Here is a 16,736-nt window from a genome sequence, read left to right on the forward strand (position 1 = left end):
TCTTCACTTCCCTCTCAGGGATGTTGTGTACTCTTTGAACAGTCAATAAAGATTTATTTTAACTAAGTCCGTAGGATTGAGAATCTCTAAACAAGTCCTCAGTGGCGTCCACAGTTGGGAATTGAGGGGGGCTGGGAGCCTTTTAGTTCCTGTAGGTAGCATAGAGGCAGAGGCATTCTCCCTTTCCTCGCCTTCCCCTAGAAACTCAATGTCTCCAAACTCTGGTTCTCTGAAGGCTTTATTACTGCTACAGCTACAGCCTCTTCCTTAATCTTGCTCTCTCCCCACTCTGCCCTCTTCAGTTAATCCAGAATAGGGCTGCAAGACTTATCCTTGGGCTGCAAGACTTATCCTTGGCCTGAAGCCCAGGCCCTACATCTCTCCAGCCCTAAAATCTCTCCACTGGCTCCTGGTGGTTGCAAGGTTCAAATTCAAGTCCCTCTGCATCATCCACAATGCTTTCTGGGGCCTGGTACTGCAGTACATTCAACTATCTCTCCCTAAATACCTCCCTGCTAGAGTCATTCGGTCCTCTAGCTCCAACTCTCTGCAGGTCAGGCGTTTCTCCATGCAGAGTGCGTGGGGGTAGACCTCTCTCTTCGGCTGGCGCTTCCCTCTGGAACAGCCTCCCTGCCCCTCTCCGTCTTGAACCAGATCTTAAGTTACGGAAGCTCCTCAAGGCCTTCCTTTTTCCTCCTCCTTCCCCCCACCCTGCTAGTCTCCTCCTCTGCCACGACTGGATGCTGTGTCCCTTATGAGTCTCCTTCGTCCAGCCCTTCCCTGGGAGCACTTGTCCTCAGGATCCCTTTCCTGATTGCTACTGGGCTGGTCCTCCCCCTCCCCTTGCACTATTACCTTACCCAGCCTCCCCTGACACTTGCCTCCTGGGCACCCCTTTGAACTCGCCCACCCCTTCCCCATTCCCCCACCCTGCAGCATTTCTCCCTCTTACCGTCCCCTTCCCATCCTTTCCCTGTCCTGCCCCCTATCCCTTACACTTCTTGATACTGCACTTGCACGATCCGAATGTCGAAAAGCCTAGTAGGACCGTTATTGTTGTTTTCTCCTATGTCTCACCCTCCCCCTTCTTTTACCCCTCTTTTGTCTTGTGGCGCCTGGAAACACTTTCTGCTGTATGGCGCCATACACGCATTCAATAAATCAATGCAAAATAAATAAATAGAAGAGCCTGGTTAGCTTCACACCAACAGCTACCAGAAGCTACTTTTGGCTCCCCCGCCCAACGATGCTGAACAAACACACTTATGTAAATGTAAATCTGTGCCTTTAGGAAAATCTATAAATAAACATTAAAACACATCTGAACACATTTAAAGCATAACCGGTCATAAATAATGAACAATGTGATCGGTTTACATTTCATGTGGATTTTAGATCTTTGGAATCTATGTATTAGTGCCTGGTTCCTCAGTGGTAGCTGCTGGCCACCGGTCAATGTTTGATACCCAGGAGTTACTTTTAGGTCCTGCTCATCAATTCTTAATTTGAATCCCTAGACGACTTTAAGACATTGGGGCTCATTACGAGTCTGGCGGTAGCTGTGCCGGTAAAACTGGCAGGTTGCTGCCAGACCCATAGTGATTTACCAGTGCCGGACATGCCGGACCGGCAAACTTGCAATGAGGGCCATATTCTCAGCAGGACTAAAACATACACAGAACCTGGAACAACCCCCATGGAAAATCTAGTTGATAAAAAGCATTGAGTGATGGGTGGATATTTTTGGGCAATGCCAGATGAACAGCAAGAAATGATTTAGTAGCTGGCGTAAGAGCTCATGATCGTCTACTGATGTTGGGTTGGTGGGCCTCCATTTATTTTACTGTATAAAGTGCACCTTGTCTGGAAGGCAGTGGGGCGCAGTAAAAGATACATAAGATTTATAAACAAACCATGTGCACAGTTCACAACATCATCATACAATACAACGAATGATAGTAGTATAAAATAGAAAGAAACATTAAATAAAAGAAACAGCAGATAACGAATTATGGTCAAGCTAAAAAAAAAATATCTCCTTAAAGCTTTGCAAATTTCCAGCTATATAGGACAGAATGCTGAAAATGAGGATTCCAGGATGGTGGGCCGCTGCTGGGAATTGTTGGGTAGAGTTGGAACATTGCGCCGCACCTTGTGATTTGGCTATTGAAGGCTATTGGTTTTGTTAGTTTGATATGGCGAGTAGACGTGTCCTTGGGGTGTTTGCCACTGCAGGAGTATAGTCAGATTTCCTGGACTCTGGAATTTCCACCAGAGCACCAATCTCAGCAGCCAGTGGCTTCTTTCCAACCCCAATTTTCAAATGCGACCAAGGAGAGGCTGCAGTGAAGCCTTGGGCAGCATTCACCGGCCTGAGAGTCTGGTGTCTGGCTGATCACAGTAGTCCACCTCTGCTGGCATGAACCACCCTCTGACCTGAAAGAACAGCGAGTGACCCGGCCACCCTACTGCACTCCAGACCACAAACGATGCAGCCCTGTCCTCAATAGCAATATTGTGCTATGCTCTGATATCGCCCACAGGTCTCCCACAGCACATCTGGCCCTTGGTGTCCCAATGTTATTTGTGCCCTACTTTGTTCTCACTCAGTAGTTTTCCACAGTAAACTCTGCCAAACTTTCATTTTCTGTCTGGTGTCCCAGTATATGGTCTCTGCCTTATCTGGAATCCTTACTCCGAACCTTTCTCAGGAATTACTCTAAACCACTGTTGGATTGGTACGCACTGCCTCATGCTTCCCATGCCTGTGGGGACGTGAAAACATGGCCAGCCCACCTTAAGGAGAGAACCACCTTAAGGGAAGAAGAGGGAAGCCAAGGACAAGGGGAGAAGGGGAGGAAGAGGAGGGACAGAAACCTGTAGAGGAAATAAAAGATGGTTGCAGAGCTCCCTGTCTCCGTGTGCTTTTATACATAGTGTGCAGGGCCCAGGCCCTTGGGGCTCCAGTGAGGTGAGGCCAAGCCGGCCGCAACAATGCCTTTCCCACTGCCCCCCACCCCCAGGTTTACCACTATCATCTAGAAACCACTGTGGCACACTGCCCACAGCAGGAATACCAACCCACACCTGGATGCCACATGGCTTCGCCTCACCCGAATGTGCACCCCTACCACAGACACTTCAGAATAGAGCTACCCGCTGACCCCCCACTAACCTTCTTAAGTTCTACACTCAAGCACACCATACACAGACCACTAAGCCACTCATACAACACTATAATACTTGTCCCAACTGAGCCCCACACCTCTACAGCCAACCTAGATGCCCCTGCCAGTGTCACATGACCTAGCCCTCTGGACACCACTGCCTCTATTCACTAGACACAGAGCACCGAGAAACAGACCTGCATGCAGAGATCAGAGCATTTCTGGTCTGCATGCACCAACACAACAGCAACGCCATCTTGCATTTTCCCATTTTCCCTCTCCCCCCAAACCTAACCCCACTGCGCCTGGAGACCATGCACATGGAAGCGGAGCGCGGTATAAATTTTAGTAACTTAACATACTGGTATTACATTTCGGCTGGAACAGCAATACCTGGATGTAACGGCTGGGGGGTGGGGAGTACTTGTACTAAAGTTACGTTTTAAATGGAATGTGGTCATGAAAACAATTAGGCGTGGAGACACAGTGGCAGGCCAGCTCAACCAGGTGTGGCATCTGTGGTTCTCAGAGATTTTGCGGCCTATCCTTTCCTCCGGTTTTGTGACCCATCCTTTGCCCATGGTTTTGCGGAAAGCCCTTTGCTCCGATAGTGGAAGCATGTCATGCAAACTGTACTGACATTACCAAGGGGTTGGAGTGCGGATATGAAAGCCAGAGTGGGAGTAGGCAGGAGAGGGGCTTTTGCGCTTAGAAACAACACTTTGTTCCGAATCATTATCAAGGAGCTGGGTTTACACATGATGAACACGCATGGCGTACAAGCATTTTTTATTCACGCATTCAAGTACATCAGAGGATTCCCTGAAGCTCATGTTAAACACGTTTTACTGTTTCCAGGCCCAGTAACCACTGGTTTATGGTTGGCCTACGCATAGGGCTCTGAAAATTGTAGGGTTTTATGTTGTCAAACACTTCTCTATTTTTTAAATGTGGGCACGAGGAAACATTAGGAAAATGCTTCAGTAACTGGTCCAATAAGTGATTCAGTCATTCCACAACGTTTTCCTGGTACAAGACGGGATCCAGTTGGCCAACAAGGGTCTACTTGTCCAATAAGGGACACAGTCGGGCTAAAAGGGTCTACTGGTCCAACAAGTGATACAGTCGGGCTACAAGGGTCTACTGGTCCAGCAAGTGATACAGTCTGGCTACAAGGGTCTACTGGTCTAACAAGTGATACAGTCGGGCTATAAGGGTCTACTGGTCCAATTAGGGACACAGTCGGGCTAAAAGGGTCTACTGGTCCAATTAGGGACACAGTCGGGCTACAAGGGTCTACTGGTCCAGCAAGTGATACAGTCCGGCTGCAAGGGTCTACTGGTCCAATTAGGGACACAGTCGGGCTACAAGGGTCTACTGGTCCAGCAAGTGATACAGTCCGGCTACAAGGGTCTACTCGTCCAATAAGGGACACAGTCGGGCTACAAGGGTGTACAGTTGGAGCACATGATACAGTTGGTTACAATAAGGTTAAAGAACAGTATTCCATACTCAAAGAACTTGAACACCGAGCCCCTAGCCCTCACGTATCCACATCTAAAAAGCCTGGTGAACCACCATTCAAACAGCCCTCCCAGACAAAATTGTCAAAGGGACAAGACAACATCCTCTCTAAGAAACAACAACTCCAGTCCAAACCTTGCCCCACCCCTGTTACCTCAGCCCCCTACCCCTGCAATTTCATTTCTCAGCCATCTCCACAGAAGACATCACCACCACAGTCCAGCACCTCAAATCCTCCAACTGCAAAGGTGATGCCTGCCCTGCCCACATTGTCAAACTCTGCGCAAACCACACTCGACGATTTTGTCAATGCCTCCTTAACCTCCAACAATGTTCCCACATGCCTCAAAATGGTATGGGTCTCCCAAAAAACCCTCCCTCGATCCCACCCTTCCTACCAACTACCACCCATCACCACTGTCCCCTTTCTCCTCAAAATCCTTGACCGTGTGGCCTATTCCCAAATTCAAAACTGCCTTTAACAACATCTGATTCTAGGATCAAAATAATCTGGATTCAGACCAAATTACAGCACAGAAACAGCTCTTGGACCGAAAAATCCAACTCAACCATACATGTGGTTCGGGCAACTTGGCCATTCTACTCCTCCTTGACCTGTCCACAGCATTTGACTTCATAGACCACAATGTGCTCTGCCAACACCTCAAACTTTCACTTCTCTCACCAGGCAATTCAATGGATAAAATAATTCCATAGAGAACGCATCTCCAAAGTCTTCATAGGTGACCAATCCGCAGACCCACCCCCGTTCCATGTGGCGTCCCTCAAGGATCTTGCATATCCCTAGCACTCTACAACACCTACATCAAACTGCTTTTTGATCACCTCAATGCTCTAGGGATCCCTTACACAAACTGCAGATGACACGCAGGTCCTGCTGCCGATCTCAGGGAACTACGCCCACGACGTCAAAGTCATCAATCAGACTTACAGTGTTTTACAGAACTGGAATGCGACCCACAACCTTTGTCCCAATGACGAAAAGACTGAGCTTCTCCTTGTAGACTTCCCCCACTGGCTAAACACCATGGACCCATCATTTGCCTACTTTCCCATTGATGGAATGTCTATCCAGGTCGCTAAACACGTGAAGACACTGGGAGTCTATAATGACGCTGAACTTGACATCTCCCCCCACATTAACGCACATGCCTCCTGCACAGCTTACACCGCTAAACTCATATCCCAGAGTAGGAAATGTATCTCTCCCACAAACTGCCTCACCCTCGCACAGGCTATCATTGGGAGTAAGCTTGATTATTGCAACATGTTGTTCACCGGCACCTCTTCAAAGAACTTGGCAAAACTTCAACTCCTACAAAATAAGGCACTTAGGGCAGCCCTAGAACTCAAACTCCCCGACCACATCTCAGCAGCAGGAAGGGAAGTTCACTGGCTTCCAATAAAAGCAGAAATGTACTTTAAAACAACCAGTGACTCGATGTCTCCGTTCTTCATCAAGCCTCTCCCTACTCACCCCCAAATTCCAAAGTAAGCAAGTATGGGGGGTCCGGCTGCTGCGTGACCACTCCCACACCCTCTGCAACACTCTCCCAGATCACATCAGAAACGAACATTCACTCCCGGTATTAAAAAAAACTCCTAAAAACTGGGCTATATGCCTAACTGACTTTTATTATGTATACTGTTATCTACTACTTTTGACCGTGCTGCACCACCTGTACAAGCGCTGTGATACCTCCGGGTCTGGGCGCTATATAAATGAAAGAAATAAAATAAGTGTCTACTGGTCCAATAAGGGCCTAAGGTCGGGCGACAAGGGTGTGCCTCAACTTGCTTCCATTGCTACCAGTGTACTTCCATGCAGTGCTGAGTTTCCAAACAAAGGCCTGTAGCGAGGGTACATACAATTCTGATTCACTAAATTGGTGGCTACTAAAGAAGCATGAACTGGCGGAAAGGGACATAAGCTTAGGTCAGAGGTCTGCAACTATTGGTACTCCAAATATCCTGCACTACAACTGCCAGCAGCAATAGCCAGCATAGTTGATGGTGAGGCATCATGGGAGTAGTAGCCCAAAATACGTGGCAAACCACAAGTTACAGACCCCCCCATCTCCACCTTCCGTCAAGCGACCATGAAACATGGTCTCATTTGCAGAGCAATTCTGATGGATTAATGACAGAATAAGAAATGTGATGTCTCCTACATTAACGAAATATACTTCCACAACAATACACCCGCTAATTCCCATTTCATGCATGCTCCTTACGTACAAGACAGGTGACGCGCACGTATATGATTTTGGGAGAGGGCGGGGCTGAACTTAATACCGAGTTTAATTGATAGTGTGAGATCTCTCATAGATACTGTAGCAATTATTGTAACAAATACAAAACATCCACAACCTACACAGTCTCTCAGAAAGCAGATAAGAAGGTGCTTTGGCCAAGAAGCAGGGGAGTCGCACAACAAACCGGGCTCGCTAAGTTGAACAGTTGCAGGCCAGAAATGGTCAGAGGGCATAAATAAGGGCAAATGAACGCAGGAATAAAAGGGCAAAGTGCCAATCAGCCCAGGGAACCTTGATCCCGCTATCCTAGTGCCCACTGCCAGGTTCACAAGCACAGCGTTGGCACTACTGCATCTCATTGGCAAGAGTTGGCCACTAGGGCACCCCAAAAGCTTTTAACCACATGCAGACCTATCAAAAAAAAAAGAAATTATTTGAAGTCAAGGCATTAATTAGTTTTCAAAAGCTGATTAGCAGAGTTTGCTAATTAAATATGTTTGATTAGCAAACAAACCTATTTGATTAGCAATGCTGTACTAACATGTTTAATGTCACAAGAAGTTATTCGTACCCAAGACATTAAGGGGCTCATTCATGGAATTGTTTGCACGGTTCAAAGTGACTTTGCACTGCCGACACAAACACTAATTCATGGAACTGTGCAAATTGTGTTTTTGCCATGCAAAGTCAGTGCACAGATATTTTGTACTCCAAAAATGACTTTGCAATGACTTTGCACGCAGGGGTTTGCACTGGGCTTTGCAGTGGGCGATGCCCGATACCCAGGAGTGGCGTTTAACTCCTGCTCAGGAAATCAGTAGTTGCATCCCTGCAAATGCTCTGCACTGAATAGGACTTTGCTGGAGTTTCGGCAAACCTCGGTTATCCGCACACATCCCTTTATAAACCCATAGGGAAAGACAGATTACAAATCTGGATTCCGTGGTTCCCCACTGTGCATCAAAATCAAGCTTGTATTCCAAATTCAATGCCCACAAGTGCTGGTAAAAACATGAGCTGGGAAATAAAATGGCGGAGCAAAGAGGTACGAGGCTCTGTATTTGAAGTTAACCCAGTATTCGACATTGGCCAGACAACAGCCAAGTTGCCAATATCGGCCATTAAACGACAAGACGCTACCAAACCAACAGCCTCCAACGCCCGGCCACCAATGCATGGACTGTGGGCTTTATGTCACAACCTTATTGAGCACGGAGCAAATGCACGCCCCCTACCCACCCGCACTGGGCACCGCTGTGCCCGCTTGCGGGCACCTTGCTTATTTGCTTCGATGTCCATGTACCTCTTACCTCCTCCCATTCCTTATTTTAAACGGGGCTCACCCCGCGTGCCCCTCCCTTCTCGTTAACCAACAGACTTCAGCAGCCTACACGCGAGGGCAACAATAAATGAGAAAAAAACATTATGCTTTGGGACCAAAGCAACATTTTTCCTAAAGGATATTTTTTATCATCGCATTCATGCCACTGAAAGGGGTCGGGGGGGGGGGGGGGGGTGAAGCTCGTGAAATATCCAGAGGTAAATACACTGTGATGCCAAGAGGTCACCCCCTAACACCATCAAATCCTCCCGGTCTGCTCTGCTGCCACCTGCCTACCCAGCTCCCGGAGAATAAACAGGACCTCCCCCCAAAAAGCCATAAACCCTGAAACTAAATCCAAAACACTCCATCTCGTAAACCAACACAACCGCCCTCGGTGAACGCACCCGCTGCCAACACTATGCACAGCCAACCCAACCTCTTGCCAACATGGCAGCACGGCGTAGACAACACACGGACAGCAACCATCCCATCAACCACCCCAAACCTGCCAGCACACCATACACCATGATACAGTCCTGCACGCAGGCCCTACACCGGCTCTGCCCCATTAGGCCAACAGGAGCCCTCAATATTAGGGGCAATGTCGGGCGCCTAAAACAACCATCACCCAGGAGAAAGCAGGCGTCCAACCCCCACAGATCAAATGTAGGGACCCAGGGTGTGGCAAAGCTCTGGGGGCCTCGTGTGCAGGTCACATAACGCGTATTTCTTTATGGCGTGTTTAAGGTCAAGATAGCCCAGTGAGCTAAGCGCTCGCCCCTGATATATCTGGCAGGTTGGAATCCCGGCAGAATCCTGTCTTCTGTTATTTCGGCGCTATTCAAGAAAAACAGTATTGTTAGATGCGGCGCGTGCATCTAAGCGTCCAAGGAGGACAGGGCATTTCGCTTTGACCAGCTCTATTATATATACAGCACGTTTGCGGGGAGCCATACATGTATTTGCGATACAGCCGTATATGCATGGACTCAAGTCGGAGACAGCAGAGTGGGCATCATCGTGTGTCCCAGCGCTAGCGCGAGCCGCGGCTTCTCGCGCCACTGCATCGCGCTGTCCTGCCCTAAAGCGCCCAGGAGCAGGCAGCACGATGGCGCTGTTTAACATTTAAAAGCGAGGGAATGTCTGCGGAGGGAATGCCACGTCTAAGGTTTTCAATATAGCAAAAGGGATTCACGCGTGGGGCACAGGCATGTGCTGTTCCCAAATATTTAAAACAAATTGTGGAAAAGACAACACATATTCAACGTAAAAATTAAACAGTTGTGAAATTAACACAAAGTAGCTAATATATGAATACGCGCATTTGTAGGAAAACATCACCGGAGGCCGCACGAAAGCGATGTGTGATGCCGGCTAAAGACGGGCGTTACTCCAACCGCGGGCGTAGACGCCCATCCCCCCGAGAGGCACACATTGCTTTTCATTTCATCGGGTAATATACACACCTATGTTTACAGCGCTTGACAGGGAAGGAAGCGGCCATGGGGCGCTATATAAATGCGCAATCATTACGATAGAGCCACAAAGGGGGAAAGGGCAATGCGGTTCGAATGGCAACAAATAAAACATGTGTCTAGCCATATTGGCATGAAAAGTAATATTCTATTCAACACTCTATGATATCCATGGAATTTTTTGCACTATTCAAAGTGACTCTGCACAGCAAAAAAAACTTTGCACAGTTCCAAAGTCACTTTGAACCGTGCCAAAAAAAGTCCATGAATCAAACATGCCTCATGCACGCTTCCTCGGTGACAGACCCGGGATCAGCGCTGCTCGGAAAGAAGCTCGTTTGCAGCGAACGTGTCACGCGCGCCCGCGCCGATAATTGCCGTCATGTGTTTTGTTTTGGGATCAGCTCTTCTCTGCGCTTTGACAAGTCTCACCTCGGACACTTGTGAGGCAAGCAGTGCGCGTGCGCCGGGCCCGCTCCACCTGCCGATGCACCTCTCGCCGGCCATCCACAAGTCGGTGCTGCGCAGCCCCCCATAAATCACGGCCTCCAGGCTCGCAGGGAGCAGGGCAGGCTTCGAGGAGCTGCGGGCCCACCCCGATCCCAGGTTCAAATCCAGAAACCGCCGCCTCAGCCGTCCATAAATCACTACTGGGCGCGCGCGGAGGCCTGGCTCGCCCTGGCAAAGCCCCCTGTGCTATAAATCACGCCGTCCACAGGGGGGGTGGGGAGCGGCGCGCAGGGCAGGCTAGGCTTCGATGAGCTGTATGCCCATCCCGATCACAGTTTCAAAGCCAGAAACCGCCATTGAGGAGTGTAATAATGCACACATTTTACTGCGGCGGAAATCCGGCGTGCAGTGAATTTGTTCGTATTCATTTCACTATAAGAAACACATATACAACGCATTCTTGGGGGCCTGATTCACGGAACGTTTCGCTATGGGATTGTACTATTATAAAACGCTTCCGTGAATCAGGCCGAACACGATGAGGATTGCTGTGCTCTCGTTGCGATGATTTCGAAAGCGCCAATCTTCCTTTGTTATGGCTTCGCAGCACCATTGCGATAGAACGCTTGAGGCTGCGGGTTGAATTACTAAACATTTCTCTCTTCGGGTTATATTACTCCGTACATTTTAATCTGCATTTACAATATAGAGAGGTGAGAAAATATCACTATGCATATTGCAAGACGCCGGGCAAAATGACTGCATTAAGTGCGCTCATTCTATGTTCCCTTATGCAATATTGTATTTGTATAGCGCCTCCTGCCATTCATTATGGCGTCAAAGCACACAATATGAATACTCTGTTATTTATATGGCGCTTTCCCCTAAGAAGTTCACAAACAATTATTGACATAGAATTATTAACTAACCGAAATCAGTACTCCCTTTATGAACCGATAAAAGGCCGAGTCAGCCCTGCCGGGATCCGACCTGTGGCCAGCACATCACGTACAGACGTGCCCCGAAATTGCGCACCCACTCTGGAGAATGCTTTTTCTTCCGCCTTGCTGTCCGATTCAAAGAGGGCCGGGTGGGCCCAGTCCCTACAGTAGCGCGGCGGGGCCCCTGTAATGTCAGTGCATGCAGGACTAAAGGTCACAAGTGGCCCAACTTCAGCTCTCCCTGGCTGTGTGTCTTGCACAAAGAAGCAAACGTTGGCGTACTCGCCACTTTCCGGAGGTGGCCGACCCTGCCGCAAGTAGCCCCTCTCTCCAGAAGGGTGCCTGCCTTCAGCATGTACAGAATAAAGCATTAGTGGTGAAGTGAATGTTTTGTAACAAAAGTGAATGTTTTGTAATAAAAGTTTGTAATAAACTATAAATTACAAATAATAAAAAAAAAAGAATAAAGCACCCCCAGTGCCTGCGCGCAGGCACCCAAGGGCAGAGGACAGAGAGGAGATGGTGCCCGAGGCGGGGAGCCTCCTTTTGCTATTTGTGAATGACAGAGGAGTCCCTCGACCGCGAGTTGTTTAAGTGCCACACAATTCCCCAGCTCGAGGCATCGGTACCCCTCCTCCTCCTACCATGGAAATCCGCTCACTGCCCAGCGGGCATTATCTGGCTATGAAGCCCGCAGTGTGAACAGGCTCCTCACCGTAGAACGTTAGCCTTTTCGACAGATCGCCCGAGATTAACGCACTTGCCGTATACACGGTTTGGAGGGTGGGTTCAGACCGCACCCGGCGGCGTTCAACCGTTTATTACCCCGGATCCACGCCGATGCGAAGCACGCATGCCAAGGAGAAGAAAAGCGGAGCGAGCAAACGTCCCTTTAAAAAGACGGGGCCGCCGCACGCAGTGCGTGTGGCGTGCACGCCTCGACCTCCTCTCAGCCCCTACAAGAGCCTTTTCACGCCCCGTCCTGCCACTGCCAGTCTGCTGATAATTATGCCCAAATATTGCCCGTGGGGGCACTCTCCTTTATACAAAGATAGTCTTGAAATAAAACGCGAACACACGCCTGAGTGTTCTCCAATGGGGCTTTGCAATTGTAACGTGCGTCTGTGAACGAGGACTTCGTTCTCTCTATGCTGTGGACATGCGTGTTATGTATAGCACGCCAGAGATGTCTGCCCGTTATATACCCACTCATTGTGTGTGTACACACACACAGGAGTGCGCCCATGCCCACACTTGCTTTGATCGGGTGTCCGCGGAATATGTCCGTACATTATTCCCGCAAGGGGTGCAGCGGCCTCCGCAGCCAGGCCTCTTGTGCCCGGAGGCACCGGCGTGGGCCTCACTGCGAGGGTCAGCTGCAGAACCGCGCTTGCGGAAGAGGTGTGCGGGCCGCCGAGTCCCACGCTTACTAGCGGAAACGCAACACGGCGTTCTGTGCGCCGGGAGACTGCGCGGCCCGTACTCTGCACGGGTTTGAACCGAGAGTTCGGCTTCCAGCACTGTGGAGGCATTTTCGGAAGCTAAAGATACGTTTCTGTCTGCAGGGGAACCGGTGGCAGCGGGTATCTATGCCGAGAGCTGCCCACAGGCCTCAGCCGCACCGTGGAGTCGCTCCGGCTGAGGACGACACCACCGCTGGCGGGGGGGGGGGGGGCTGTCTCCAGAACCCCACCAAGCAACGTATGCGCGAGAGGGACTATGGGGGGACAGAAGCTGCGCCAAAATAAATGCGCAATGCTGTAGATTCGGGGTTTATTCGGGAAACTATTGTCTGGAAAATTATACACCAGTGTGTGCGTGCGTGTCTTATACATTATTCCCTGTGCTGACCTGTAATGTTTGCAGGGCACACACAATACAATTGGCCATTTCAGACAAGTCACGCACTGACTCCGGCTGCCACAACTCCCGGGGTGCACGGGAATGAAGTCACGCGCGTGAACGTCGACCCTCATTTCCCCTGAATTAGCCACGGTGCGCGTTGCCGCTCTGCGGTGCCTTCCGCGCAGGTCGCAAAGCGCTCGCGGGTAACTGCGACATATCTTAAAAGGCCGTGAGATCTATCAGGTGTTCTGCTAACAGTCGCCAAGCACCTGGTCTCCTGATTTATCTAAGCTCTGCATCTCTCTATCCTCCCGCCTCCTCACACACACCCAATGGGGAACGAGAATTGGGTGCACAGGTAACGGCGGACCAGTCCACGTACACAACATCTTTGCTGGAACGCATTTTCATTGAGTGATTAATTGGAAAAAAATCAATAAAAGTGCCATGCTCCAAATATTGTCCAGCACTCCTGTGACACTGTGGCTGAGCAGTTCCCCGCCACTGCAGCCCACGGTGTGGACATATTTGGGGTTACACTACAGCTAGCACCTGCTCATTGTGGTTGATGGATGCACCGACTATCAGCACTTCCTAATTAGATTGAGTCTGAGACAATAAGTTCCGGGGCCCAACAAATAAGTGTCAGGACTGAGCCCCGGGGAAACACCCCCACACATTAAGCACGGTGTTCAATTCACGACGAAACTCTTCACTTGAGCGACATATCGCTAAACAGCGTGGTTTCAAAATGGGAACTGGGGAATTAAAAGACAGAATGCACTTTAAGTGCTCCTGGAGAAAAAAAAGTGCAAATCGTGCGCCGAAATCTTGCATATCGTACTGGTAAAATGGGCCAGCCGTACGTGGGACTGGTTAATCGTATTCTCAACAATGTTGACATTTATTGTTTGGGATCGTGGTGTCACTTTTTAAAATACCCAAACGAAGAGGTTTCTGTGGGACAGACAGCGAGAACATGTCCAATAACTGCCCGAGCCTGCCTTCCCACCCCCATACACTCCACACACAGGAAGCTGCCCACAGCACCATGTCTCCCCCCCGCCCCCCACCCACCCCCTTCACACCTGGAGGTTTCCTGGTGAAATGAACACACCAATAAATAATAATAACAGCGAGTGTGTTTGTAAAAGCGAAAGCAAACACATATTTACACGGGGCGAGATTCACAGCCCATGAATCCGCGGGGCGGGCCCCGGGGCCGGGAAACATCTGGAGTTTGTCAGGAGCATTTTCCAATAATGTTGGGAAAGCAAAAAGCTGTGGCTGGATTGAGGCTGACGCGTGCCTGTGCGCGCGCGCGCGCTCGCGGGGTAGAGCCTACCCGGAGACCCCCGGCGCGGGGCTACACCGACTCTCCAAGCTGGGAGATGTAACCCCTTACTCGCCATACAACCACCCCGCCGCACGGAATTGGGCAGCCTCGTCCATGCTGCGGAAAAATAATCCAGGCCAGGGGACGGGGGGGTGCTCGTAGCAGCCGGGACAGACTCCCCAATAAACGCAGCACTTGGTTCCCATCAATCAGAAGAGAGCAAAGGGAAGGAAGGGTGTGTGTTCATGGGCAGAATCTATTTCCAGAGGATGGAAAAGAGGCCGGACGATGCACGTGAATGCCTAGGGTACATAGAGGCAAACAAACAAAAAATGACAACCCCTAGACGAGGGAATGGCCTGCATGAAGCGCGATGTGAACACCTATAATTAAAAATGAAGGATAGCAGGGGGTACAGTCAGGGCTGGACTGGGAACCAAAATAGGCCCTTAAAATAATGCTTAAAGTGCCCCCATATATTACACATTTTCAGCAATCCCAACCTTCTTCCTATGAGAACATTTGGAAATACCACCCAAAAGAGACCCAGGCTCCAGAGGCCTACCGGGAAACCCCCAGAGCTCCCTCTAGGCCAGTCCATCCCTGGGCACACAATGTAAAGGGTGCCAGGGTGCATTCGGTTGGAGCGGGATAAACGATGCCATGGGGCACACCGTTTTGTGGTGGATGAAGCAGGGGCCATCAGAGACAGGGCGGTGCCAGGCCGGCCTGGTTACCTAAAGTGCACGAATAATGCTGCACGCTTTTGCCTCCGGCAGCTGTTTGGGAAGGGAAGAGGGGGGCTACATTAACAGAGGACGATACGCTTGCAATAGACAGCCGGAGGCCCTCATAATTGCACTAGCGCCTAGATGCCTTCGGGATTGGAGCGTTTTATTACTGCAAAAACAAAGTGCAATACACAATTCATCCGCGTGTTCACACGGTGGGTGGAGAGTGGGCACACAGGTAGAAAGGCACACATCCCACACGGGGAGGGAGGGGTGTGCATACAGGTGGAGAAGAGGTAACGGGAGTTGCAAAAAGATTAATGCGTGCAAGTCAAATTCGCAAATTGGTGCACATACATACAGGGGGCGTGCACACAGGGCAAAGGTGTAGAGGCCAGGGAAGCGCATCAGCGGAGGGGGGGGGGGGAGGGTCCGCACAGGTAAGGGGTGCCAACCAGTCAGAAGTCATGAGGCGAGGTCAGCATGCAGGTGTGAATTACACACAGATGATGGAAAGGAGAAAAGACCCCGAGATGCCAACGAGAGAGGTGCAGGTGGACGGATTCACCTTTATGGGGAACATGTAAGAGTTGCAATCAGATGACAGGCGATGGTACACTCGGGCGAATGGTGCAGAAGAGGCTGGGTAGTACTAGGGTACCCAGTGATTGTGAAGTGCACTCTGGATAAGGAAACCCGACACTCACCCGCCTCCTCCTGCAGGCGGCTGCTCCCGTGTCCAAGACCCCCTCCATGCTGCCCCTGGTGGTAGGGCAGGTAAGCACTGCCATGGTGCTGCGGGTGTCCGTGAGGGCTGTAGGGGTAACCCAGGGCTCGCGCCCCATAGGCCGAGCCCCCGTATGGCCCATCGGCGGGGTTGTGGAAGCCGTGCAGGGGGTAGTGGCTCTGCGGCGAGGGGGCCCCTGGCCCGAAGTCCAGAAAGGCGGCTTTGGAGTGGTCTGAGCCCAGCAGGCTCTCGGCCATAGAACCGCTCATGATGCGTGGGGGCCAGCGGACTCCATGGGGCGCGCTCTGCTCCGGGCGCTGCTCCTGCAGCCTCGCACCTACCAGGGAATCCTGCAGCCGCACGACCGCGCGCCTCTAAGAGCAGCGTGAGCCCCCTGGGCCGCGCGCCACGCCCGCTCCGTTCCCATTGGGCCGCATAGCTCCCTCCTCCACCCTGGAGCCACACCTCCGCTTCGGAACCCGCAACAGTCCCCGCCCCACACTGGTTCCATTGGTCGGCGCAGCTTCTATACGCGGCGCCGGGTTAGTACGCAAAGCCACGCACTAGCGTGTGACCACGCCCTGCACCGCTCTCTCTGACCAAGGTGGCGTCTTCCTCAGTTCCAGACCACGCCCTTCCCAGGGAACGCATAAATATTATGGAGCAAAGGCCACACCCACGTCCCTCCCACTGTCCTCCACAGTATGTGGACGGTCGGGAGAAGTCTAGAATGGGAAGGACCCCTGGAGTTCACAGGCCATCCAATTTTTGTTAGTGGAAAGTAATTACTGCGTCCACGAACTTAGGGGCGACACACTAGCTGTAAGAAACGTCCTACTATACTGTATCAGATAATTTCATTAACTATCTATAATATAGATATTTTATGAAATTATCATTACAAGGCCCACAGCACTATTTTCATATGTTCTCATATTCT

At 50.6% G+C, this 16,736-nt stretch overlaps 1 protein-coding gene across 1 annotated transcript in view; it reads right to left on the reverse strand.

Moving 5' to 3' along the window:
* The window catches only part of DLX4 (distal-less homeobox 4), an 83,082-nt gene extending 66,908 nt beyond the window's left edge, over positions 1–16,174 (reverse strand). The window contains exon 1 of the mRNA XM_069634367.1: positions 15,777–16,174. Within this exon, the coding sequence (XP_069490468.1) occupies positions 15,777–16,065 (289 nt within the window). The 5' untranslated portion in view covers positions 16,066–16,174. The remainder of the gene's footprint in view (positions 1–15,776) is intronic.
* Positions 16,175–16,736: the final 562 nt, after the last annotated feature.

This window comes from Ambystoma mexicanum, chromosome 13, assembly GCF_040938575.1.
Source record: "Ambystoma mexicanum isolate Mex_15411 chromosome 13, UKY_AmexF1_1, whole genome shotgun sequence".
Classification (NCBI taxonomy): Eukaryota; Metazoa; Chordata; class Amphibia; order Caudata; family Ambystomatidae; genus Ambystoma; species Ambystoma mexicanum.